Source organism: Dermacentor andersoni, chromosome 2 (assembly GCF_023375885.2).
Source record: "Dermacentor andersoni chromosome 2, qqDerAnde1_hic_scaffold, whole genome shotgun sequence".
In the NCBI taxonomy this organism is placed as follows: Eukaryota; Metazoa; Arthropoda; class Arachnida; order Ixodida; family Ixodidae; genus Dermacentor; species Dermacentor andersoni.
Window position 1 is genome coordinate 33,951,764 of NC_092815.1, and position 24,664 is coordinate 33,976,427.

General features: G+C 45.6%; 1 protein-coding gene across 1 annotated transcript in view; it reads left to right on the plus strand.

The window, feature by feature from the left end:
• Positions 1 to 4,305: 4,305 nt before the first annotated feature.
• LOC126542478 (zwei Ig domain protein zig-8-like) overlaps positions 4,306 to 24,664 on the plus strand; it is a 302,005-nt gene continuing 281,646 nt past the window's right edge. The window contains exon 1 of the mRNA XM_050189563.3: positions 4,306 to 5,011. Within this exon, the coding sequence (XP_050045520.1) occupies positions 4,861 to 5,011 (151 nt within the window). The 5' untranslated portion in view covers positions 4,306 to 4,860. The remainder of the gene's footprint in view (positions 5,012 to 24,664) is intronic.

Below are 24,664 nucleotides of genomic sequence, written 5' to 3' on the forward strand. Positions count from 1 at the left end.
TGCTCTTTTCTTATACCTTAACGTTACACCCATCATTCTTCTTTCCATAGCTGAATGCGTCGTCCTCAAATTAAGTAGAACCCTTTTCGAAAGCCTCCAGGTTTCTTCCCCGTACGTGAGTACTGGTAAGACACAACTGTTATACACTTTTCTCTTGAGGAAAAATGGCAACCTGCTGTTCATGATCTGACAATGCCTGCGAAACGCACCCAGCCCATTGTTATTCTTCTGATTGTTTCAGTCTCATGATCCGGATCCGCGGTCACTACCTGCCCTCAGTAGATGTATTCCCTTACCACTTCCAGTGCCTCGCTACCTATCGTAAACTGCTGTTCTCTTCCGAGACTGTTAAACATTACTTTAGTTTTCTGCAGATTAATTTTTAGACCCACCCTTCTGCTTTGCCTCTCCAGGTCAGTGAGGATGCATTGCAATTGGTCCCCTGAGTTACTAAGCAAGGCAATATCATCAGCGAATCGCAAGTTACTAAGGTACTCTCCATTAACTCTTATCCCCAATTCTTCCCAATCCAGTTCTCTGAATACCTTCTTTAAACACGCTGTCAATAGCATTGGAGAGATCCTATCGCCCTGCCTGACGCCTTTCTTTATTGGGATTTTGTTGCTTTCTTTATGGAGGACTACGGTGGCTGGGGAGCCGCTATAGATATCTTTCAGTATTTTTACATACGACTCATCTACACCCTGATTCCGTAATGCATCCATGACTGCTGAGTTTTCGACTGAATCAAACGCTTTCTCGTAATCAATGAAAGCTATATATAAGGGTTGGTTATATTCCACAAATTTCTCTGTCACCTGATTGATAGTGTGAATGTGGTATATTGTTGAGTAGCCATTACCGAATCCTGCCTGGTCCTTTGGTTGACAGAAGTCTAAGGTGTCCCTGATTCTATTTGCGATTACCTTAGTAAATACTTTGTACGCAACGGACAATAAGCTGATCGGCCTATAATTTTTAATGTCTTTGGCGTCCCCTTTCTTATGGATTAGGATTATGTTAGCGTTCTTCCAAGATACCGGTACGCTCGAGGTCATGAGGCATTGCGTATACAGGGTGGCCAGTTTTTCTATAACAATCTGCCCACCATCCTTCAAATATCTGATGTTACCAGATCCTCCCCAGCTGCCTTCCCCCTTTGCATAGCTCCCAAGGCTTTCTTCACTTCTTCCGTAGTTACTTGTGGGATTTCAAATTCCTCTAGACTATTCTCTCTTCCATTATCGTCATGGGTGCCACTAGTACTGTATAAATCTCTATAGACTATAGAACTCCTCAGCCACTTGAACTATCTGATCCATATTAGTAACGATATTGCCGGCTTTGTCTTTTAACACATACGTCTGATTCTTGCCAATTCCTTGTTTCTTCTTCACTGCTTTTAGGCTTCCTCCGTTCCTGAGAGCACGTTCAATTCTATCCACATTGTACTTCCTTATGTCAGCTGTCTTACGCTTGTTGATTAACTTAGAAAGTTCTGCCAGTTCTATTCTAGCTGTAGGGTTAGAGGCTTTCATACATTGGCGTTTCTTGATCAGATCTTTCGTCACCTGCGATAGCTTACTGGTATCCTGTCTAACGTAGTTACCACCGACTTCTATTGCACACTCCTTAATGATGCCCATAAGACTGTCGTTCATTGTTTCAACACTAAGTTCCTCTTCCTGAGTTAAAGCCGAATACCTGTTCTGTAGCTTGATCCGGAATTCCTCTATTTTTTCTCTTACCGCTAACTCGTTGATCAGCTTCTTAGGTACCAGTTTCTTTTGTTCCCTCCTCAAGTCTAGGCTAATTAGAGTTCTTACCATCCTATGGTCACTGCAGCGCACCTTGCCGAGCACGTCCACATATTGTATGATGCCAGGGTTAGGACAGAGTATGAAGTCTATTTCACCTCTAGTCTCGTCATTCGGGCTCCTCCACGTCCACTTTCGGCTATCCCTCTTGCGGAAGAAGGTATTCATTATCCGCATATTATTCTGTTCTGCAAAGTGTGCTAATAACTCTCCGCTGCTATTCCTAGAGCCTATGCTAATTCCCCCACTGACTTGTCTCCAGCCTGCTTCTTGCCTACCTTGGCATTGAAGTCGCCCATTAGTATAGTGTATTTTGTTTTGACGTTAGCCATTGCCGATTCCACGTCTTCATAGAAGCTTTAAAAAATTAAATTATGGGGTTTTACGTGCAAAATCCACTTTCTGATTATGAGGCACGCCGTAGTGGAGGACTCCGGAAATTTCGACCACCTGGGGTTCTTTAACGTGCACCTAAATCTAAGCACACGGGAGTTTTCGCATTTCGCCCCCATCAAAATGCGGTCGCCGCGGCCGGGATTCGATCCCGCGACCTCGTGCTCAGCAGCCCAACACCATAGGCACTGAGCAACCACGGCGGGTATAGAAGCTTTCGACTTGCTGGTCATCATGACTGGATGTAGGGGCGTAGACCTGTACGACCTTCATTTTGTACCCCTTATTAAGTTTCACAACAAGACCTGCTACCCTCTAGCTAATGCTGTAGAATTCCTGTATGTTACCAGCTATATTCTTATTAATCAGGAATCCGACTCCTAGTTATCGTCTCTCCGCTAAGCCCCGGTTGCAGAGGACGTGCCCGCCTTTTAGCACTGTATATGCTTCATTTGTCCTCCTAACTTCACTGAGCCTTATTATATCCCATTTACTGCCCTCTGATTCGTCCAATAGCACTGCTAGACTCGCCTCCACTAGATAACGTTCTAGCGTTAAACGTTGCCAGGTTCAGATTCCAATGGCGGCCTGTACGGTATGCACGCACTGAAACTGCCAATCCTGAGCACAGTACGCTGAAAGACACTCCATCTATTCGGTAAGTACTTCAAGTTCATCTACAGTCTTTTTCAAAAGTTTCAAAGCCACTGCGAGCGTGACTGCACCTGTTATCAAGCTGTGCACTGTGGCCTGTCTAGAACTTTTGCCTCGCCCAAGGCTCAGAGAGGAACAGCATTCCCGAGTCAGAGCTTCACTTACACCCTGCCAATGGCTCAAGCAACAGGTCTTGCCATGTATGAACTAGCTTCGAAAGTTCTGATAAAGGCTGCCCTTCCTGCGGCACATGTCTACTGACGCAGTTCTTTTTCCCACATACAGTGTGCCGGCAATAACCACACTATATTGATCAATCCTTCATGTTCTTATTGAGAAAGCAACGGCGTTTCAATAATTAATAATAACATAATTGGACTTGCGGAAACAGTCAGGTGGCATTTTTAAATGTCTGTGGCTTGGAATATACATTCTTATATGGCACACCAAGGTATAAATACGAACAAACTAATGCTTCGAAGAACGCCGTATACAAAATGATAGAGGTCCTGGACGTCTTACTGATAACTAATCGGGCAGCCTAGCCGCCCTACCATAATGGAGTTAACAGCAAAGAGTAGTCAAGTAAAAGTGCAGTACCTCGCAAAATTAAAATTTGGATCATGCATTAGTAAATTGCATGCGCTGATGCGGGGAAAACGCATATGTATATAATGGAGCAAGCACTTCTTTTAACTAGTCCAGTGGCCATACGGCAAAAGCGGAAGATCGAATTATGAAAAACAGGTAAGTCAACGAGGCGTGTCTCCTGATTACATTACATAGAGTCAAGAGTTACAACGAGATACAAAGAGCCGTCAAAGAGAAAGAGAAAGAAAACTACATGTGTGCACGTGTGGAAGTGTGTAAGGTTTATAAGTGAGGGCGAATTGTAAATCAGAGAAGAAACGCATTTCAACTCAGAAGCACAAAAGAAAATTTGTGAAAGTGCCCCAGCTTAAAAAGTGCGTTGTAGATAGACTATTTGATGAAAGAAAAAGAAATTCAGATTTAAATATTTTATGAAAAATCTCCTTTACACGTATATATGAAGGCATCAATATTGTCCTTGATCTTACAAGCACCCTTGTAATTAACAAATATGAATCCGATGAGTTCTTTCTCGGTGCATTCTGATCTCCTTAGTCTAACGGCAAGACGAGGGCCAGGGCAACACGCCTTGAAATAATATTGTGCCACCGCAGAGCGTACTCCTGTGAAGTGAAACGTATGAACAGGCCACTGAGTTTCCGTTTTCTCATCAGCACTGTCATGTTGTTATTATCAGAATCCGGAAGGGCTAAGCGCCGCCGCCGGAACCGGAAACATAGAGCGCGCGCGAGAGAAACAAAGTGGCAAGAGAAAAGAAAAAAAGCACGGGGGAGAGGCGGCAGAGAGAGGAGGCGGAGTCACATCACGTGACCAGCTCGCTCTCTCGCGGCGCCAGGAGCAGGCCCTCAGTCGGGACCCCGGGTTAGAGCGAACGCGGCTGTGCTCAGCGCTGAGAGCGTCCAGATTCCGTCGCCGAGGTGCCACCGGGACAAAAAAAAAGTTAGCGCGGGCGATTCGCGCAACTTGACGGTGAACGTACGTGCGGCAAATAATAGGAGGAGTGAGGCTCATATTCACGAGCAGAGTGCGCCATTCTTAGTGGAGACTCTCCTTGATTTCCTGTTATCCTATTACTTCCTTTGCTTGGTCAAGGCCTTTACGTCATGCCCAGGGTATTAAAGTAGTTGCCCCCGGCGCTGACGTCAGCGGATTACTCGCAAGACTGTGACAAATGGATTAACTGTGTCTCATCGCCGCCTCCAACAGGATTAGCTGCATCCACGACAAAAGCCGCGAGTGTATCGGAAAACTGCTCCGGATTATGTGACGTGCTTCGGGTCGCGCATCAGTGGCGATTGGCCTGCCGTCGACGACCGGGATAGTCCCATGGGGGGGCTCTAGACACTCGGGGGGTGCCGCTCCTGCGCCTGCACCTGCTACCACGATGTCTCCGCTGACGTTGTTCACGAACCCTACGGCGGGCGGGACACGGTCTGCCCACGGCGCCGCTCAGACAGTGGGCCTCTGGGCCACTCTCAGTTCCCTTGCTGTGCTGACATTTATGGTGCTTACACTAGCAGCCGTCGACGAGGACGGTGAGTGACTGAATCTTGTGCGAAGTCTTCTTCTCTCTTTGTGTTGTTCAGCCGATAGCAGCAGGCCCACTTCAGTTTCTCGCCGATCATTGTAGTACGTTGTAATTAAGCAAAGCGAGCCTTCCGCTCGCAAGGCCTGAACCAATCTGTTTACATGTGAATAACCTGAACCAACCAATTTGTATGTAAATGTAGATTTTGCGGAAAATTTATGAGTTTCTGGCGTTTCTACAGCGAGGCTCTGTGTTTTCCTACATTTGATCTCAACGACAAAGGTGAGCTCGATATTCCGACATTAACGGTTCGTTTTAATATGCAGTGAAAAGTTGGGACGCTGGTCCAAATATCATAAATCACGACACGGTTTCGCGCAGAATATGTCTGGAACTTCTTCTGGGGCCAAATTCACGAAGATTTTCGTTCGCAGCTGAACTTTTTCATTGGCTGGTCATTTTCGCTAATGTTATGTCCAGCATCAGGATTGGCTGTAATTTTTTCTTACGAACAATTGTAGCGTAAGATATTTCTGCGAATACGGGCCCTGTTCTTTCTTTATTTTTCTTGTTGTCTTGCGTGTGTGCCATGTCCGTCTTCGCTTCCATAGTTTCATTTGCAGTCTACCATTTGTGAGTGAATCTCGTCAATGCTTTTTTCAAACGTACAAGTGGGAATACTACGTGCTGAAGTAGGCGAGCCCCGGAACGAAGTGCTACTTATGTTTAAATAGAAATAATGCTTTTGTTACTTCGGCTGCGCAAAAAATTTGCTATGAAATTTGGAAGTGTTGCGTTCAGTCTTGTCTTGAGGTAGGCGCGCGTTGTTGGTCACCAAGGTGGTGAATGCACGAGGCACCCGTACAAATCGTGTCAGTAAATAATCTATAAACGGGGAAACGTGTACGTAGTCACGCTTAACTTTGTTTTCCTTCTTTCCTCACTGAAGCAGGTGGTGCTTTACTCGTGTTTGGCGAATGGCGGCAGTGCTTACGCAGTCGTAATTGATATGGACAGTTTGGAATCCACCAGCGAGATACACTTCGGTTTGCTTTGTCTTTGCATGATTAGTACTTTGAGGGGATACATAAATTAAACATTCAACATTATTAATCGTATTTAAAGCTTCTATAAATGTGTCTAACCGCGTGGGCATCGCCTGTCTTTGAGGCGTTTGCCTTTGCGGGTATGTTTTTTTTCTTGAAATCTGATACGAATTCATCGTGCACGCAGCAGTTGCGAAAGTGCTGCTTCGGTACCTTATCACCTTCTTCTATTCGGAGTATTGTTTCTTCTTTTTGTGTGTGTACCCTAGACTTGAAGGTGTTCACTGTATTCGATGGTCTAGGAGTTTTCGCCTGAAATTTTGTATTACTTGCTTATAATACAGAACGCTGTCAGTCTTCCGGTATGTTCAGTGAGGTCTGAAATTCCTAGCGTTACATAAACTGAGATCAACCTCCTTAGAAAGGCTGGCTGACGTTTAAGTAGGTCCCAACATTTTTGAAAGCGACAAAAATAGGTCCACCTCTGGAAACGTTTCTGATGCAGTGTATCGCCGTTTATGTAACTCCTATACCACAGTGTGCTACTCCATCTGTCGGCCCTCTTATTGATTTTTGATTAACATCATGAAATAACCAAGTGCTACAGGGTTACTGAACCTCAATGTATCCCGCGCTTGAAGGCACGTTGAGTGACTGCTGCATTTCGCGATTCTCTTCTATAGGAAGGCGCTTCCTGCCGACATAAGTACTAACAGTTCTATTACAAGCTGACAAAGACAACTTTGAAAAAGAAAACGATGCGAATTTTTTTTCTGCTGAATCTTCATTATACAACTTTTAGACCATGGGAGGCGGGAAAGACCATGGGAGGCGGGAAATAATTCGCCATAAAATTTGAAGCATCTGAGTGGGTGACCAGAGTTATCACTGGCTCATTTAGAGATGTCGCTGCAGTACTTCTATTCTTGAGCTCAAGAACTGCGGGGAGTTCTAAGTCCTGATGATGATCCTGCTGCTGATGATGATTCATCTGCAACCTTTCTGGAGCGGGACGGTGAAAACATCCACCTAGCCTGTTTCCTAATCAGACATAAGATTTTCAGTCCAGCCGACAATGAAATAAAGAGACTCCTATTTTCCGAGATGCCTTATAGAATGTGACACGCCTGTCGACATGTTAGCAATATTGACGTTCATCCGGAACTTTTGCTGCAATATGTAACAATATAGGTAGTTTTGCAGCAGCAGTTAGACTATATGAATGGGCGACGTTGTGACGTCATTATAGGGTCTAACGCAGTTGTCACAGCACCTGGATGCCTAGAATTCACAACAGGCAACCTTGTTGCATTATTGCTGTGCCCTTATTAATGCACAAGGGCGATGAATAAACGAATAAAAATTGCAGGAATCAAAAAGGCGACATTCATGACAGCACAAGCGTATAGCCTGAGTTTGAACAGTGCACTACGGAAATCGCTAGCTCGAACGCAAGCTGATCCACATATTTTCTCTTACATTTACACCTATGGTGCAACGGGGTGCGTTGCTTACACATTGACCATATAGAAGCTTGATCTAAGCGCTCGCTTTGAGGCTTTTAAATAGTATATAGGTGCTCCCGTATCCGTGTCGACACATTATATAGAGCCTGACAGGCCGGATAAATCAGTTCAACCACTTTAACGCGCGTTCTATGCGCGCCTTAAACAATAAGACATCCAGTGCATTTTCGTTATGGTCTTCGGCTACCGCGGTGGCTTGTGCGCATTCTCGGTAATTTCCGTCTATAACCTGTCGTCATTCCGTATAAACACAGTGGCAACGAATATTCTTTAAAACAATATAAAAATGTCATCCGAACATGTCTCGACGCTGGAAGAATAAAAATATTGCACCCTTCATAACTTAAAGAATTACTCACTGCTCGCGCCTTCCTGCGCCAGCGGTTGCTTTAAGCCTAGGTGTAAAGTTGCACAAAGCAAAAATATGTTCTTTTACGTGCCCATACCACGATTTGATTATGAGTCGCGCCGTAGTGGGAGACTCCGTATTACATTTGACCACCTGGAGTTCTTTTAAGGAGTAAAGTTCACATTTCGCGCAAAGAGTGTTTCTTCCCTTAGCTATTTCCTCGTCTATTTTCTTTCAGGCGCGATTCACCCTTAATTGTTGACTTCAGGTTAAAATAGCGCGTTAGCTTCAATTGCGCAGCATAATAGTGACTCGCTACCACCATCACTACTGACGCAAGAAGACAATTCTGAGCGGCCAAACGACAGTTTTTCGGGCCAATAACGGCGTGTAGCTGCCGACAGCTAAGCGCACGGGCATCACTTGCAACAAACAACGCATGACAATTCCGACGAGCTCCGATATTCAAAAGCCGACGCAAATAACGTCCCTACAGAAGATACGCATTTCCATCGTATTTCAAATGACCACTCTGACGCACGCTGTCTTGCGCATGGTAGGGCGATACGGGACCGTTATTCCGACGATTCGAGGGATCGGGAAATCTGTGGCCGTGTGGGCAGCGAGGCGTCCTGGCTTTTGATATTGTTGGGGCGCGCCGGGGCACAATTTCGAAAACGCGCTTGTTTTCGACTCGGAATTCGCTGACAGCGTTGTTTTCTTCTTCGCGATTTAATTTTTTCTTTTATCTTTCGGGATTATGAAATTCTGTCCGTGAAAAGGATTTGTTCCAAGGAGCTGCGCACGACTGCTTAGGTAGGCAGCGAGATATTGCCTGGCAAGCCTGACTCGACTGCCTGATGGCTGGTACGAAGAAAGGTCACGTACGGCGATAGTCGTGAATTTGAACGCGCACAAAAGAACAGGCGAGCGGTTGGCCCTCCTGACTAGGAGGAAGAGGATAAATATACGGAAAGACAGGGAGGTTAGCCAGTTCTCAGACCGGCTGGTTAGCCTGTGCTGGGGAAAGAGGGTAAGGAGAATAAAATATAATAGAAAAGAGATATTACAAAAAGAGGAAGAGCAAAAATAAAAAGGAAAGGAGAGTACGGCACTGCTTAAAGTCTGTCTCTAAGACCAGTCCTTCGCAAAAAGTGCAACAACGCTTTCAAAGCCTTCTGTTCTGAGGACGGTCTCGGCCAGTGTCCAAGGATCATTTAGTCCGACAAAGACTATCTAGCACTCTTGAAAGTTCTTTCCTGGGCGCACTGAAGCGGGATCACTCACAAAGAATGTGGGCGATTGTTTCGTCGCTGCTACAGTTGTCGCATGAAGGGCTGTTGGCCATACTATCCGAAATGAGTGCGCATTCGTGAAGGCCAAGCCAAGCCACAAGCGGCACAGAAGCGTCTCTTCAGCTCTAGGTGCTCCTGACGGAAGGCAGGCCGTAGATTCGGATCCAAGTTGTGGATACGAGCTTTGGTAAATTTCGTCTAGTTCCACAGTGCGAGTCTAAGTTCAGGTGCGAGCGAACGAAGCACTGTAACTGCGTCTCTTCTCGATAACGGTATGGCTACACAGTGGGGACCATCATGAGCAGATCCGGAGGCCTCATCTGCACGGTCATTTCCGTGGATACCTCAATGACCCCGTATCCGCTGATATGCTATGTTGTATTTTTTCTCTATTGCGTGGCGGTGGAGAAGTCTTATGTCAGTGACTAATTGCTCATTCAGTCCATGACGAAATGGCGATATAATGCACTGGAGAGCGGCCTTGGAGTCGGACAAGATTGACCAGGCCTGTGACGGTTCTTCAATTACGAACTCTAGAGCAGCACGGATGCCGACGAGTTCTGCAGCTGTCGATGTTGTAAACTGCGATGACTTGAATTTTATGGTGACGGACTTCGCGGGAATAACCACTGATCCTGCTGAGCTTGCACAAGAAACTGAACCATCCGTGTAAATGTGAATGCGTCCGCTGTGTGTCTCATGCAGGAGCAGTAGCGTGGCTTCCTGTAGAGCTAAAAAGGACGACTGGGTTTTCTTTTGGATTCCAGGAATGGTTAGAAGGTCTTAGAGGGGATGTAGGCACCACAACGGCAATGGTGGTTATGCTGCAGCTGTGAAGTTCGAGGGAAGCACTGCATGATGCGAAGCAATAATATCGCTGAATGCAGAGTGTGGCCTAGAAGCAACATGTGAGGCGAGGTCGGGCGAACTCCGGGCGAAATGCCTGATGTGCATTCTTAAGGCATCGACGCGAATATATGTTGTGATTGGGTGATCAGGCGCGATGACCACAGTGGCGGTTGACGATGCACATCTCCGAAAGACAAGGCATATTCTCAGTACTTGAGCTTGAACCGACTGTAGGACGTGTACTTTTGTACTTCGGGTACTGCCCAGCACAAGTAAGCTGTAGCGCATGAACCTGAAGAAAAGTACAGAAGCATCGCTCGTACAGATGCACCCCACGATTTTCGCATAAGAAATGTCAACACATGGGTGACCATGGTGACTTTCCTTTTTATGTAGGCAAAATGAGGGCTCCAGGACAGGACGCGATCTATTATTACTCCCGAAAAGCGGTGTTTCTCCTCATAACTAATAGCCTGTCCATTGATTTTAATGACGTATGGGTCTATCGCCTTGCGCGTGAATGCAACCAGGGAGCACTTGTCAAGTGCCAGCTCTAGTCCCCACTCTTGAAGGTAGTATGACGTCAGTATAGCCGCTCTCCGAAGCCTGGCACGTACGTGTACACGCGTCACCATTGATGCCCAGATGCAGATGTCGTCTGCATATACTGACAGATGTACGGGCCATGGAAGTACATCAACGAGGCCGATGAGCGCAAGGTTAACGAGAGTGGTGCTCAGAACTCCACCTTGAGGCACACCGCGACAGCTCCAGTGGTGCGTTGTTGCACCATTTTCTGTCTATACGAAGAAGTTTGTGCCCTTCAAATAACTGTAAATCCCTTGGTAGACTTGGCCCCCAATCCAATGTTCCACAAGGCGTCCAGAATAGCTTCATTCGATACAATTTCGGATGCGTATTTCACGTCCAAGAACATCGCCGCAGATAATCTCTTTAGCTTTTTTTTTGTTGCTGTACAGACGAGACAAGGTCAATCACATTATCTACAGAGGACCGTCCACGCCTAAAGCCGGTGATAGCATTAGAGTATATCTCACTATGCTCCAGGTACTACTCCTGGCGAGTCAGTACTCTCGTCTCCATCACCTTTCCAAAACAGCTGGCTAGTGCGATGGGGCCATAGGAATCCAGGTCCAGAAGAGATTTCCCAGATTTGAAAAGAGGAACGAGGCGGCTGGACTTCCACGAAGGAGGAACCAATCCGTTGTACCCCGAGTCGTTGTATACGGTTAGAAGAACGCGCCGAGCTGTTTGACCGAAGTTACACAGGGCTGTGTAGGTGACACCATCAGGTCTAGGTGACACGGAACGCCTGCATGCTGCCAAATCTGCTTGAAGCTCCTCTACAGAGAACAGATTGTCTATCCGGGAATCTCGTCGCATAGGTGTGTTTCCTAGATTACTCGCGGTGAACGCGAACCCCTTACCGGTAAGCCTCACGAAGAAGTCTTCTGCTACTTCAATTTCGCGATGACATTGGTGGAGAGCAAGGCACCTAAAGGGGCGATGTTGCTGTGGCAATATTCGTAGGCCGCGGACAATTCTCCATATTTGAGATAGAGGCTTGTGTGGATCGAGCGACTCGCATAAAGATTTCCAACTTAGAGGCCGGAGCAGATTGATTCGGCGCTGAGTCTTCTGCAGCCGTCTCGCCTCCCTCAAATCGTAAATGGATTTTGTGCGTCTATACCATCGTTCGCCACGACACCGGATTCCTCGGAGCAGCTCCAATTCCACTTCATATTCGCAAAACTGTGATTAGGGTGTAAAATGAGAGGCAGCGTTTTGAGTAGCAGCTTTGATTATGCCTTCTACGTTTTCAAGAGAACGTTCTTCACTTTCCTGACATCGCTTCTCTGTGAGTGACCTGTACTTTGACCAGTCGATGTGTGAAGAAACGGTCTAAGCCCTTGATTTTGTATAGGTGGGTTCTTATATATATATATTCTTACATATACGTGGGTTCTTCTATATGCTTTCTGCGGACAAAGGACCCATGGAAGTGACCAATAAGGTCACTTCCATGGGTTCTTTGTCCGCAAACCACTGTACCTCATTACTTAGGCTGCGTGACACAAACATCAGGTCGAAACAGCTGTTATATGTCAATCCCCTTAAAAACGTAGGACTGCCGTAGTTTACACAATACAGTTCATGATCTGACACAAAGGGGAAAGCTCGTCTTCCCCGACGATCCACCTTCTGGCTTCCCCATAGTGGGTGATGAGCGTTGAAATCGCCTGTGATAATCCATGGCCGAGATGTCGCTGATCTTAAAGCGCTTAATCTCATCGTGTCAAAACGGCTTGAAGGTCAAATATACACACCTACTAGCGCGAAAGTGTCGTTATTGTGTTTTACTGTCGGGCACACGTATTGGTTGTTATCATCAGGTGTTACTGGATGCTCAATATAGGTAAGCTCGCACCTGATATAAACAATAACTTTATTTTGGCCGTAGCAGGTAGCAGACGGGAAAGCTTCGTAGCTAGATGATTGTATGGCATTGTGAAGGCGTGGTTCGCAAATGACGATAATCAGAAACTGATTCTTAAATACAAATGGCTGAATATCCTAAATGCAGGGTTTAACGCCTCGGACATCGAAAAATCGAAGCTTCCTTGACTTCTTTATGAAAGGGCTGCAGAGGAGGAGCTATGGTGCTTCTCCAGACTTGACAGCACCGGATTTAGAGCATCGAATGTTTGATGTGCACTATGAGCAGCCGGAGCACTAAGAGTATTCATGAGGGTTTTTAGCATGGCTATGACCTCCTTATCTTCATTGTTGCCACAGATTCGTTCCTAAGTATCCTTGCAGGAGTGATGCTGCGGCTCTGCTGGCGGGTTTATCAACGGCAGCGCTGGCCACACGTCAGGTGGACCAATGATACTTGTGTCCTTCTCAGGGTGCTTGTTGCTGGAATCGCTGGGCGCTTGTGCTGGAATCGCTGGGCGCTTGTGCTGGAATCGCTGGGCGCTTGTGCTGGAATCGCTCGGCGCTTGTGCTGGTGGGTGGACCGTCCGTGGGAGAGGCGCATCCCTAGCTTCGGCAACAGGTTTCCTAGAAGGTCTCCGGCGACGAGAGCGCCGACGTCGTACCTTGGCAGCAGCCCCTCTGTGAGTGTAACCGTCTCCAGCCATTTGCTTCAACACTTGCGGCTCCTTCTTCATGTCTGGGCAGTCCTTTGATGACGCATAGTGAGGGCCTTGGGAGGCTGCACTTGCAACGTTCTGCAAGGCAGGCGTCTGTACTGTGTGACTCTCGAGCATCTCGAGCACACGGAAGAATTTGTTCAAACAGTGCTGACGTGTCCCATCTTATAGCAGTTCCGGCACTGAAGTGGTCTTGGACAGACGGACGCAATGCACGTCGAAAATGACCAACTTAGACTTGTCATGGAAGAATGTCTCCTTTGAAAACAAGTTTTACAAATCGCGAATTGCCAAGGTGGCGGGCTTTCAATATGAGAAGACCTTCCGTCACCGGCTTGATGAGAATTGGAAAGTCACTTTCTCTGATGGAAGTGTCGACATCGTAAATAACACTTGCCGTCTGGTATGTAAGAGCGTACATTGATGTTCCCCAACACATTGACTTTGTTCAATACATCCAGCGTACTAATTTGCGTAACGTCAATAGCGAAAACATTGTTGCGACCATCGATCCTCACGTCGGTGATTTGTCCTGGGGCAAAGGCCTCAAGAGACACAGACGTGGCTTGACGATTAAGCCGGTTGAGACTATCGGCACTATCCACCAGTACAAACAAAATAGTGTGAACCGGTGACTCTCGCGTAATCATGGTATCCTTACTTACTGAAGGAGAACACATAATTAGTCTTCTCTTTGCTTTACGCCTTCTCACGGGCACAAAGTCACCTTTATCCCAGCTTTCGTCACTGACCGAAGGGTATATCAGCGTGCCCTCACTGTCGGCGTCGCTGGGGGGCCGGAGCGCTTCCTTGGGGCAGCTTCAGTCGACGTTGAAGGTATGGGTGGATGCCCCAGTGATTCCACGTCCATTTCCGCAGTCACACGAACGGCATCTTCCGCAAACACCAAAGAAAAACTTGAAAACTCAGAGACTGAAACCAACGTTCTACAGAGGAATCACTTCGTCTGACTAGGTCACCTGACTAGGTGACACAATCGATTTACTGGCTTGTCAGAGTCAACCCGGAAACAGCGCTTCCTCGCCTCTCCTTTCTATAAGATTTTTTTTAATGGGGTATACACGGCTGCGAGGAAGGACCTTCTGACGATGACACTGGTTAGTGTTTCCGGTTCAATACATCCCATTTACTGGCGTTGTTTCCTGTTTCTTTCATTCGTCCTTACTGCCGCTCTGGGCTTAGGATTGGCTGAACAAAATAACAAACGGCGCCCAACTACACTTGTCTGCTAACATTGTCTTGTCCGCACCACGTGCTTTCACAATAAATTTATTATCCTTTCCAGCTTCGCTCCTTTTGTTTAAATGTTGATTTTCAGGGGTTACAAAAGCATTCATGAAAACTTCTATGCTTTGTTTTGTTGTTCTTTTAATAAAACGTATGCGATTACTTGAAGAAATCACTGATAAAGCGAGCTGCTGTGGGCGGTAGCTAACGACTCGTCAAGTCAAAGCGGGGCGTCGTTTAACACAGCGCGAATATCGCGAAGCAACGTTACCGTCAGACGCATGTGCAGTTTATTCCATCCTCAATTTTCTTAAGGCACCGAAAGAAATGAGTATCAAATATGCGTATATCAAGTGCTAAGGGATTTCTAAATGGCATTTTCCTCCTTTACTATAGCTGGAAAGAAAAATTGAAGCAGTTTTTCTTTTCTTTTGATTTTGGCGGTTCTATATCGCGGATCTTAATTCGCTGGGGCATGCTCTCGATCAAGAACTCTTTTCAGAAGAAAACTGCTTAATGGCTTAGTTACTCGCATTCGGAGCGCGGACCACGACAACTAGAAGACTTAATGTATGCTTCCATGAGCAATAACGATGTTTGGTTGTTTTCGCACGGGCGTTATCAGCCGGCTTAAGGTTGCTGTTCTTCTCCAAAAAATCACACTGCTGCTCCAAGAGATGCGTCGAAATTGGAACGTAGTCATCCGCAGAAATTAAGAATGCCATCATTTTCATAATGGATAAAGCTTTTTTTTTTGTTATCCAAATCGGCTCTTTGCTGTGCACCTCTGAACCTTTGCGACACCTCAAGCATTACCTTTCACTTATCACTTACTTATATGCTTGTATTGTGGTCGTTTCAAAGAACATAAACATTCCTGCAATTGCATCGTGCGTCGTCGTGGGTGGAGTGATACTCACTGAGAGCAGGATAACAAAGTTAACATGTTTTTTCTTTGTGTGTGCCGATGCTGCTGATTTGTTGAATCAGCAGCATTGCGGCGAAACATATCTAGATTGGAATGATTGAAGTTGCCACTGTGTTAACGCAAGCTCTTTGAGTCTTAACGTGGTGACTGATGAGGTTTGAAGTCTCGGAACTACACACCTGGGTCTAAGACATCAGAGGTGGTGAGGATTCCAGTTTGTTTAACGTCCGCGGAAAATCTCTATACACGTTTGATTTTTTTCCGCGTTGCGTCACCATCGCGATGCGACCACCACGGCCGTTAAATGAACACGCTGCGTCGTGCTCACAGCCACTGAGCGACCGTTTGCGGACAGCTTTCACCAAAGCTGAAAGATGCCAGTCGTTCCATTGACGGACATGAAGTAGCTTTCTTTTTTCCAACGCAAATGGCCGCCTGGTGTTTCAATCGCGTTTCCTTTTTGTCGAGAGTGAAAGAGAGAAACTCGTTGATGGATCCTGAACAAGTTTGCCTGGCTCCAGTTTTACTAGTTTCACGCGAAGGCACAGAGTATAGCCGCAGGTGCTCTACAAGTGCTGCGCTAACATGTCCAACAGCGGAGCGGCGAAAGAAAGACGGATACTACACAGATGGCTGAGTCCCAAATGTATTTCTTACGTTTACAAACAGGAGACTTTCTTGTCCTGGTTTTATTTCGCGCAATATTTATCTATGAATCTGTACCAACTAGCTCGAGTTCGAACGCTTTTCAATATTTTTTTTTACCCTACAGTTTGCGCTGTTTGCAAACTCTACTACAGACCAAGCAGCCTGGTTTTGCATTCTAGTGTCGCATGACACTGCCTCAGATTCGCACAGCTATTGTCCTCTCTTGCTTTCTGAGGCCTATATATATATGTTAGAGAGGCGATAATTATACTTCCATGCGAGCGTACAGTCGGTTTGCCGTGTTGCTTTCTGAGTAGTCCCTACAAATGGCTTTGCAGAACAGTCCGCAGAGGCGCCAACGTTAGAGTTTCCTCCAACGAGTGCGGTAGACGTTATCGTGCATTCAAATTCGTCGATCGATGGGGAGTGCTCTGTTTCGCAACGCTTTGAATTAATCTGCACCAGCTGTATAACCTCGCGCAGCCCGCCGGTGCGGCGTTCCGCTGAACGTTTGGTTTGATATATTTTGACTGGTCTGGAAGTTTCAAGCGGCTGGAAGAGATTAAAATGGCATACGCCGCTGGCCGCACAATTTGCACGTCTATTATCTCGGTGGACAGCTGCGACCACTAAAATGGCTCAGCGAGTCTTTTCAGACTCGAAGTAAAATGGTTAAGTATGAGTATAATCAGAAGTTAGCGCTTCTGTCCGTATACTATGGCAACTTTTAAAAAAAAATATGAGGTTTTACGTTCCAAAACCACGATTTGATTATGAAGCACGCCGTAGTGGGGGACTCAGGAACAATTTGGACCACCAGGGGTTCCTTAACGTGCACCTAAATCTAAGTGCACGGGTGTTTTCGCATTTCGCGCCCATCCAAATGCGGCCACCGTGGCCGGTATTCGACCCCACGACCTCATGCTTAGCTGCCCAACGCCACAGCCACTAACCAACCACGGCGGTTATAGAAACACTTGCTTCTTATCGGTACGCAAATATGCATGTTGCGTAACATCAGCAAAGGCTTCGTCAGATTACGTGTCTGCAATCCATGTCTTTCGTCTACCAATTCCAAGATGTGAAAGAAAGAAAAAAAAACAAAGGTGGTGACGTTTATATATCTAAACTTGCATCAAGCTTTCAAACAATAACTGTTTCTACCATCATATGTTACGAACTGTTATCTATACAGATACGCTGTTGTTTTAAAGCTGAATGAAACATACTTTCAGTGTAGTAATAAAGTAAATGCACTGTTTATTTTATACCTAGCGATTTATCACATTTCCAGCTAATTTAGGAAGGAATGAGTGATTGGTAAATAGTGCGTGGCAGATTGTGAAGCTGTTGAAGTTTATCGTTTTAGTAGATTCATATCGTTTATTCATATAAAATGTTTATCGAGCTTGGGGAAAATTTCTCTTTTCATTTAACAGAATATTTAAAATCCCAAAATAAAACTCAAGCTTTCGTCAACGACAAAGCAGCAAGAAGAGCAACCACGTATTCTTTATACAAATTCGAATGCACAATGCCGCTCTCGTTTATGCTGGTATGTTTATGCCGCCCATAATATACACAAGAATGGTCAGCACCAACTATTATGAGTGTAGTCAAGGACCTCCAGCCCCTTTACGAGTGATATTTTTTTCGTTCGTTCTTTCTTTTGGTTTCTTTTAAAGCGCATAGCTTTTCTTTACTCCTTTCACCCGTTTTCGGAGTTGGTCGGTGGTGGAACTCGACAAAAATAAAAAGCCTTCGTTCGTTCGTTCGTTCGTCCGTCCGTCCGTCCGTCCGTCCGTTCGTTCGTTCGTTCGTTCGTTCGTTCGTTCGTTCGTTCGTTCGTTCGTTCGTTCATTCGTTCGTTCGTTCGTTCGTTCGTTCGTTCGTTCGTTCGGTCGTTCGTTCGGTCGTTCGGTCGTTCGTTCGGTCGTTCGTTCATTCGTTCGGTCGTTCGTTCGTTCGTCCATCCGTCCGTCCGTCCGTTCGTCCGTCCGTCCGTCCGTCCGTCCGTTCGTTCGTTCGTTCGTTCGTTCGTTCGTTCGTTCGTTCGTTCGTTCGTTCGTTCGTCCGTCCGTCCGTCCGTCCGTCCGTCCGTCCGTTCGTTCGTTCGTTCGTTCGTTCGTTCGTTCGTCCGTCCGTCCGTCCGTCCGTCCGTCCGTCCGTCCGTCCGTCCGTTCGTTCGTTCGTTCGTTCGTTCGTTCGTTCGTTCGTTCGTTCGTTCGTTCGTTCGTTCGTCCGTCCGTCCGTCCGTCCGTCCGTCCGTTCGTTCGTTCGTTCGTTCGTTCTATTTGCTTACTTTGACGATCGTCGTTGATTGTTCCTGCACAATTTTCTTCCTGTACTTTCTTCCTCTCTCGCTCTCTTTCTCTGTTTCTTCCTTCTTTCTTACTTACTTGCTCCTGTTCTTGCTTTGCTTTGGTTTTCATATCAGTTTCCCACATTTTCTAAAAAAGCCGAGTGATAACATTTTCATTAACGGGTCCTTTCACTTCGTTGGTGTTTGAATGCGCTTGAGCATATACATACATAACTCCTATTAGATCAGCAGTGTGATAGAACCTTTACCCAAGACACTTTCGAGCAAGCGCCAACGCTGTCTACAAGGCCTTCATCTGCCAACGCGCTCGCGTCATGTCGGAGGCCGCTCGAGCAAAGGAGAAGCAAGAAGCGAAATAATGGAAATCAGGAGGAAAAGCAGTCAAGCGCTACAAGCTGAAGCGCAGGAACCACATCATTCTGCGAGAGACTGTTAACGAGAAAAGTTGTTTCGTACTTCGCACAAACAATTGTTCTCGTGGCCTATAGAAAGTGTACCGACGATTTTCTTCGAAGATTGCAATTTGTGCATAGGCAAGCGGTGGACTCATGGCTTTGCTTTTTTTTTTCTCTTCGTATGGCAAGAAAAAGTGTAACTTTCTCCAAAGATACCGTTCTGTAGTCTATCCAGCACAGCCGATGAAACGAAATGGACTTGTTAGCGACGCTCATCTGTAAACAGTACCCAGACATATATATATATAGGCAAAAGGTCGAACTGTGTATCAGTAGGTATATTTTTGTACAAAACAATCTATACACTATCAAAATTTGTTGGTCTAAATGTACAGCGTGGACTGAATGAACTGAACGCCTCCACAGGGGAAGTTTGCACGCGGATGCTGCAGGGCCGGATGGCTGCTGCCATTCCCCAAGAACATTTTCGTCATTTGAATAACCAATAAACATTAAAGTAGAAATATTCAATGTGAAATCTAAGTGTGCCAAATACACATAGAAAGCTAACGAGAGCAATAAATGTAAATTATAATGACAGCGTTCACTGCTCCAGTACCTTAAAGAGCCATGACACCAAACTTAGGAGAAAAAGAAGGAAAGAGAGGAAAAGACAGAGACTTTGGCTATTGTAAGTACTGGCTGGTTACCCTTTGCTGGGTAAGGGCTAAAGGGAATGAAAGGTGATAAAAGAAATACGAAGTTAATTAAAGAAATGCACATAATAATGCGATGCAACACGGTACAACTTTCAAAGTCGGTCGCACAATTCACAAGTACTTAAGGATCGGAGCAACGCATTTAATGCCTTGATAAGGTCGTGGGTCCAGGACCTTTCTTTCTTTTTCGTGAAGATACGGTGGTTCAGTAACCGAATTTTTAACGTTACATAATGCATTACACGTTAACTCTGTCTTATATGAAAATAATAGAGGAAGGTTCGCCAGAAACACAACTCAATTTATAAAGAGTATTAGTGTGATAACAATTCGTTCAGTTTTTCATTCTTTCCCCTCAAGCAATCATGGAATAGAACGCGCTTGACCAATTTAATGTAAAGCAGACAATACCAGGAAATTGGGGAGGAAATTGAGACACGTATATTTATCATGCTCCTACCAATCTGGAAAAAATTGTTTTTTTCGATGCCGCTACATTTTTGCGAGTTTCCTGTTCTTCTTTATTTGCTTGTGTAACGCATGCATTGCATTGCTTGTATATCGTCTGTATTGTATACCAACCTATAAAATAATATCACAGGGAATGGACAGTGTGCCGAAATAAAGAAAGAAATAAAGCCCATACGCACCCAGCTGGCGAAGTTTGTATCTTTATTTCATCGCAGTTGAACCGTACAGCAGTCTGGTAACATTTACGGTTGTCGTGCGTGCATCTCGCAATGAGCCCGAGATATCTTTTGCAGGCGTCCTCTTGTTTGGGCTGTTCTCATTGCCGAGTGAAAGAAAAATTATGCAGAACGGATCGATGATGATTGTTAATGTAAGCGGATAGGCTGAACGAAAGAACAAACGAAGGAATGAATGAAAGAGCGAACGAAGAACGAGTGAATTGACGAACGAACGAGAAAATGAGCATCCGTGCCTGCCCTTGGTTACCCGACACCTCACGCATGAAGGTTGCCCCCCTCACCTTCCACTCCCCTCCAACCGCCACTCGTCTTTCCCGCAAGTCCGATCACCATCATACCACTGACCTACCGCAACAACGGTCGAAAGAGCCAAAGAAAGCTGCTGAGAGCCAAAGAAAACTGTTGGGTTTTAAAAGCAGTGTTAGAAAGAGCGGAGGCTCCGGGCAACATACACGGATCTCGAAGGTTATGCTATATGGATACAGTACCCCGAAACATGAGATAGCCACCATGTCTTAGACATCACCTATCGAGGTAATAATGAAAACGCGATGCCACTTGTAGGCGGTACCCTCGCTGTGCCGTTAGGTGACAGAGCCTCTTCAGCAAGAGCGAGCGCAGCGAGGAGAGTCAGTCATGGGGAGCACGTGATTTCCGAATCTTTCGAGGCAGACGACACAGCGGTGGCCCTGCACCTCTTAACATCACAAGCCATGCAAAATGGCGGTCGTTATCGGTGGGAATCGCTCAGAGCCAGCGATCTGAAATTAAAATTTTAGCTTAAAATGTACACTGACTCGCTGAGAGCCCAGTGAAACTTTTCTATTATTTTTGTGTGTAACCATATAGGCTCCTCTACTCTCAATTATAATAATAAACATATTTAGACGATCATATCTTGTGCCCTTTAATCAAGTCTTTAAGCAATTTACTCGCAGGCTGCTTCAAAAGCGTATTGTCCTAACTGCTATAAATGAAAAAAAAAAAATAGAAGAGTGCGAGGGCCAACAAGTATGATAATTTCTTATTAAGTGACTTCGGAAGTAACACTTGCTTAGATGCAGGTCGGAAATATTAAAGCAGTAGGAATACTATCACCGTCACTGCTCTTCGACAGGGGTGGCTTTTTTCAATCAGGGCGACAAGTTGTTTCACCATCTTTCACGCTTAGTATCGATAATTAAAATTTATATGTGAGTTCAGAGTAAATCTCTATTTAAATACAGTGGCTTTTTCAGCCAGATGTCACAGCTGGGGGATATATTCTCCTCTTTTACGGCAATTTTGGAAACACCTTGCCACCTTTTCACCCACTTGAGGAGTGGTTCTCCCCTAGTTAGCCCCGCTTTGTCTGAGCAACGCGTGATCGAGACAGACGAAGGAGGATTGGGCGGCCAACCATCTCAACTATTTGTTCCTTGCTAGCAAAAATAATGACCTAGAATGTCGCTCGGAAACTAAGAAAGAAGATGCCAAAAGCATGTTCGCCAGTGTAATTACTACCGAGCAATCGCCATTCAAATGAGGCTTACCGAGTTAACAAGCAACAATGTAAGCCATCGCTATTCTTCTTTCTTCGTTTTCGCTACACGACGCTGGCATGGCGCCCTTGTAGCAGACGTATATGGCTGTTTAATTCCTCCGCGATTCAGAACAAAGTGATTGAGCGTTTATTCGGAGCTGTGTCCCGTCGAGAGGCGCCAGCTGGTTCGCGAAGCAAGGACGTGTCCACCCTCTCTTCCCTCCCCATCCCCTTTACCCCCTCCGGAGTCTGGACCTCTCGCATTTCTCTCGTGCGTAATCAACAATTTAAGTGCGTGTATATTAATGTGCGACGCTACTTGCGGCTTCTTTCGCGACGTTTCCCCACCTCTCAGGGCCCTGCTCCTTCACGGCAAGTTGTTTACAGCTCGAAGGCAGCTTCCTTTTATTCCGTTCAGGCCACTTCCCTCACATTAAGGATCATTTTTCGCCGTGACCTGCACGTCGGAGCCCATTTGCATGCGACACACTTTGCTCGTCTGTCGTCCGGTATATCAGCCATACAATGCATCCGTATCGCGCGCGCCCCTGTCAGGGGTCGTCGTTTATTGGGCGCTGGTAACTAAGATAATTGCGCGTTGCAAGAACTACGTCATGAAGATGCCCGTTTCTTCGTGAAAAAACGTCGAATTGTCAAAACAGGCTTCCCTTATATCTCATACAATGACGGCTGTCTTGGAATCTGGTGCAGTTTGATCATGTGCGCTTTTGTGTTACGTGGTTCTCAACCGCCGCTTGTACCCATGTTCGTTCCCGAGCACATACTATAGTCGTAACCGGGAGCAAGCTGTCTTGACCACGCTCGTTTTTCCTGTTATTTGTGAAGGCCGCAATGCATGTTACTGTAACACGAAGGCAAGGTCACGTACGTATGTGTATAAAGACGGTGACATACACGAAGTAGATGAATAAAAGTGTAAAGTTGTTGCATGTGCTCGAGAAAGGAATCGTTCAGCTCCACATGCAGTCAGATGACTGCTGGTACGGTTCAGCGAAGTTAATTGCTAGTGCTCTAGCTAGATATCTGTGGCCTTTAGTGTGTTAACCTGAATGACATGCTGGAAGTTTGAAAACGCTTGTTGGTGTTTTTAAATATCCTTGTACGAACTATTTTTCTTAGTCATATACGTCAACGGGAAAAGTCTAATGATTTAAGGCAAGGATTGGCTGGTGTAATGTTATGTCCTCGGCTGATTGATTTCACGTCCGTACATTATGTGTAATAATTAGCTTGCTCAGAACATATAAACACAAAATTAGAGGCGAAAGAATAATTATGATTTAACTTCATAAACTATGTGATACCACCGATGCTCTACAGCTGGAAAGAAAATAACTTCACTGTATCCAATCCCAAACCCTTTTTTAACGTCTTGGCTACGTTTCTGTACCAAACGAAAGGCCCTGACGAAAAAAATATGGGCTTTATTCTTTGATCATTCTAAACTTTACTTTCCTTCAGAGAAGCCCACTGACAGCCCTCTATACCAGCACGTATACACTCATCTAAGCTTGTCTCACAGAAAACGAGAAAAAAAGGCAAGCACGTTAAACTGAACCCAAAATGAAAAGCTGGAAGTCATCTTCTACTTTCTTTTCGCCTTGATTCTCCGGTGTAGCTCATCACGACGCTAAAAGTATCGCCCCTTGTGTCGACGCAGGAGAGTCTCCCGTCGTGCTCTCTCAGAACAAATGCCTGCGCACCACTATACAGCTTAGTAACGGCGTCTTCAACGATACGCGCAGCGCCATCGGCTGCAGGCTACCCAGCACGGAGAAGTGAGAGCGCGCCTAAAAGGGCTGTCCCGTCTGACGCTTGTTCCCAGTTTTCTACGAGCCCATTAGAGCAAGAAGCTTCGAGTTCCACACCGCCTCGTTCCCCGAGGCAGGTTGAGCCGTCTATAGATACAGCGAGAACAAGAGGTATACGCCGAGAAGAAAGAATTTGTGGTGCGCACTTTTTAGAGACACTGTTTTTTCTTCCTTCCTTGTTGTTTTCCTCATTGCGTTAGATTTTCTTTAAGTTACAGTCGCCGTCGTTTTTTGCAAACCTATATGAACGCATCCACTGATGCGCTGCAAGCTTAAATGTGGCATTATATCCCCATTTTCTCGGTTAGAAAATAAAATTTCAGCCCATGCGGCTGAGAGCGCGGAGCGATGCTTCATGCTTCATGCAATAGTTGGTGCCGCTGGTGTTTGTATCGAAAAAACGAACCCTTGTTGCCTATTCCAGTTTACGCGTGCGTTTCGACGCGTTGCACAACTAATGCGCTCAACTAACTACGGCAGCCGTCATTGTTCTAATAAAGATCAAGTGCGAATTTAGCAGACAATCGATCCTTTCTTTTTTTCTTATTTTGTTGGTGTTTTTTCATCTTCAAGGAAAATAATTTATGAAGTACAGTGTCGACAGCTTCGAGTAAATTTCTCCCTATTCTGGACATTCTTTAGAAGTTTCCTCTTTTGGGCACTGCCGTAAGGATGCTTGCTTAGTTGTGCAACATGCTCAACTTATTTCAAGGTGATTTTCTTGACAAATTCTTCGTACATTATGTCATTTTTCATTCCTTCAATTCTTCTCATGTAGTTCTGTTGTTTTCAACAAGAACTAAAGCTCTTCTCTAGTGATATTCGGCCAATAGTTGGCGCACACTGAGCATATGCGTTATTAATCAAAAAGACCAACAAACCAGCCAACCAACGTGCTTGCATTTAAATGGCACACGTGGTTCTACCACTACAGGCATGTGTACATTTCCAATTTCATAAAAGGAACACAAATCGTTCGCACATGCACTGATTACAAGAGCGACTGCACCGCAATTACGCTTGGCAAATTGCGCTGCGACGAAGTTGCTTTTGCAATTCGGAAACAAGTCTTGGTATTTTCTATTCACGTTTGG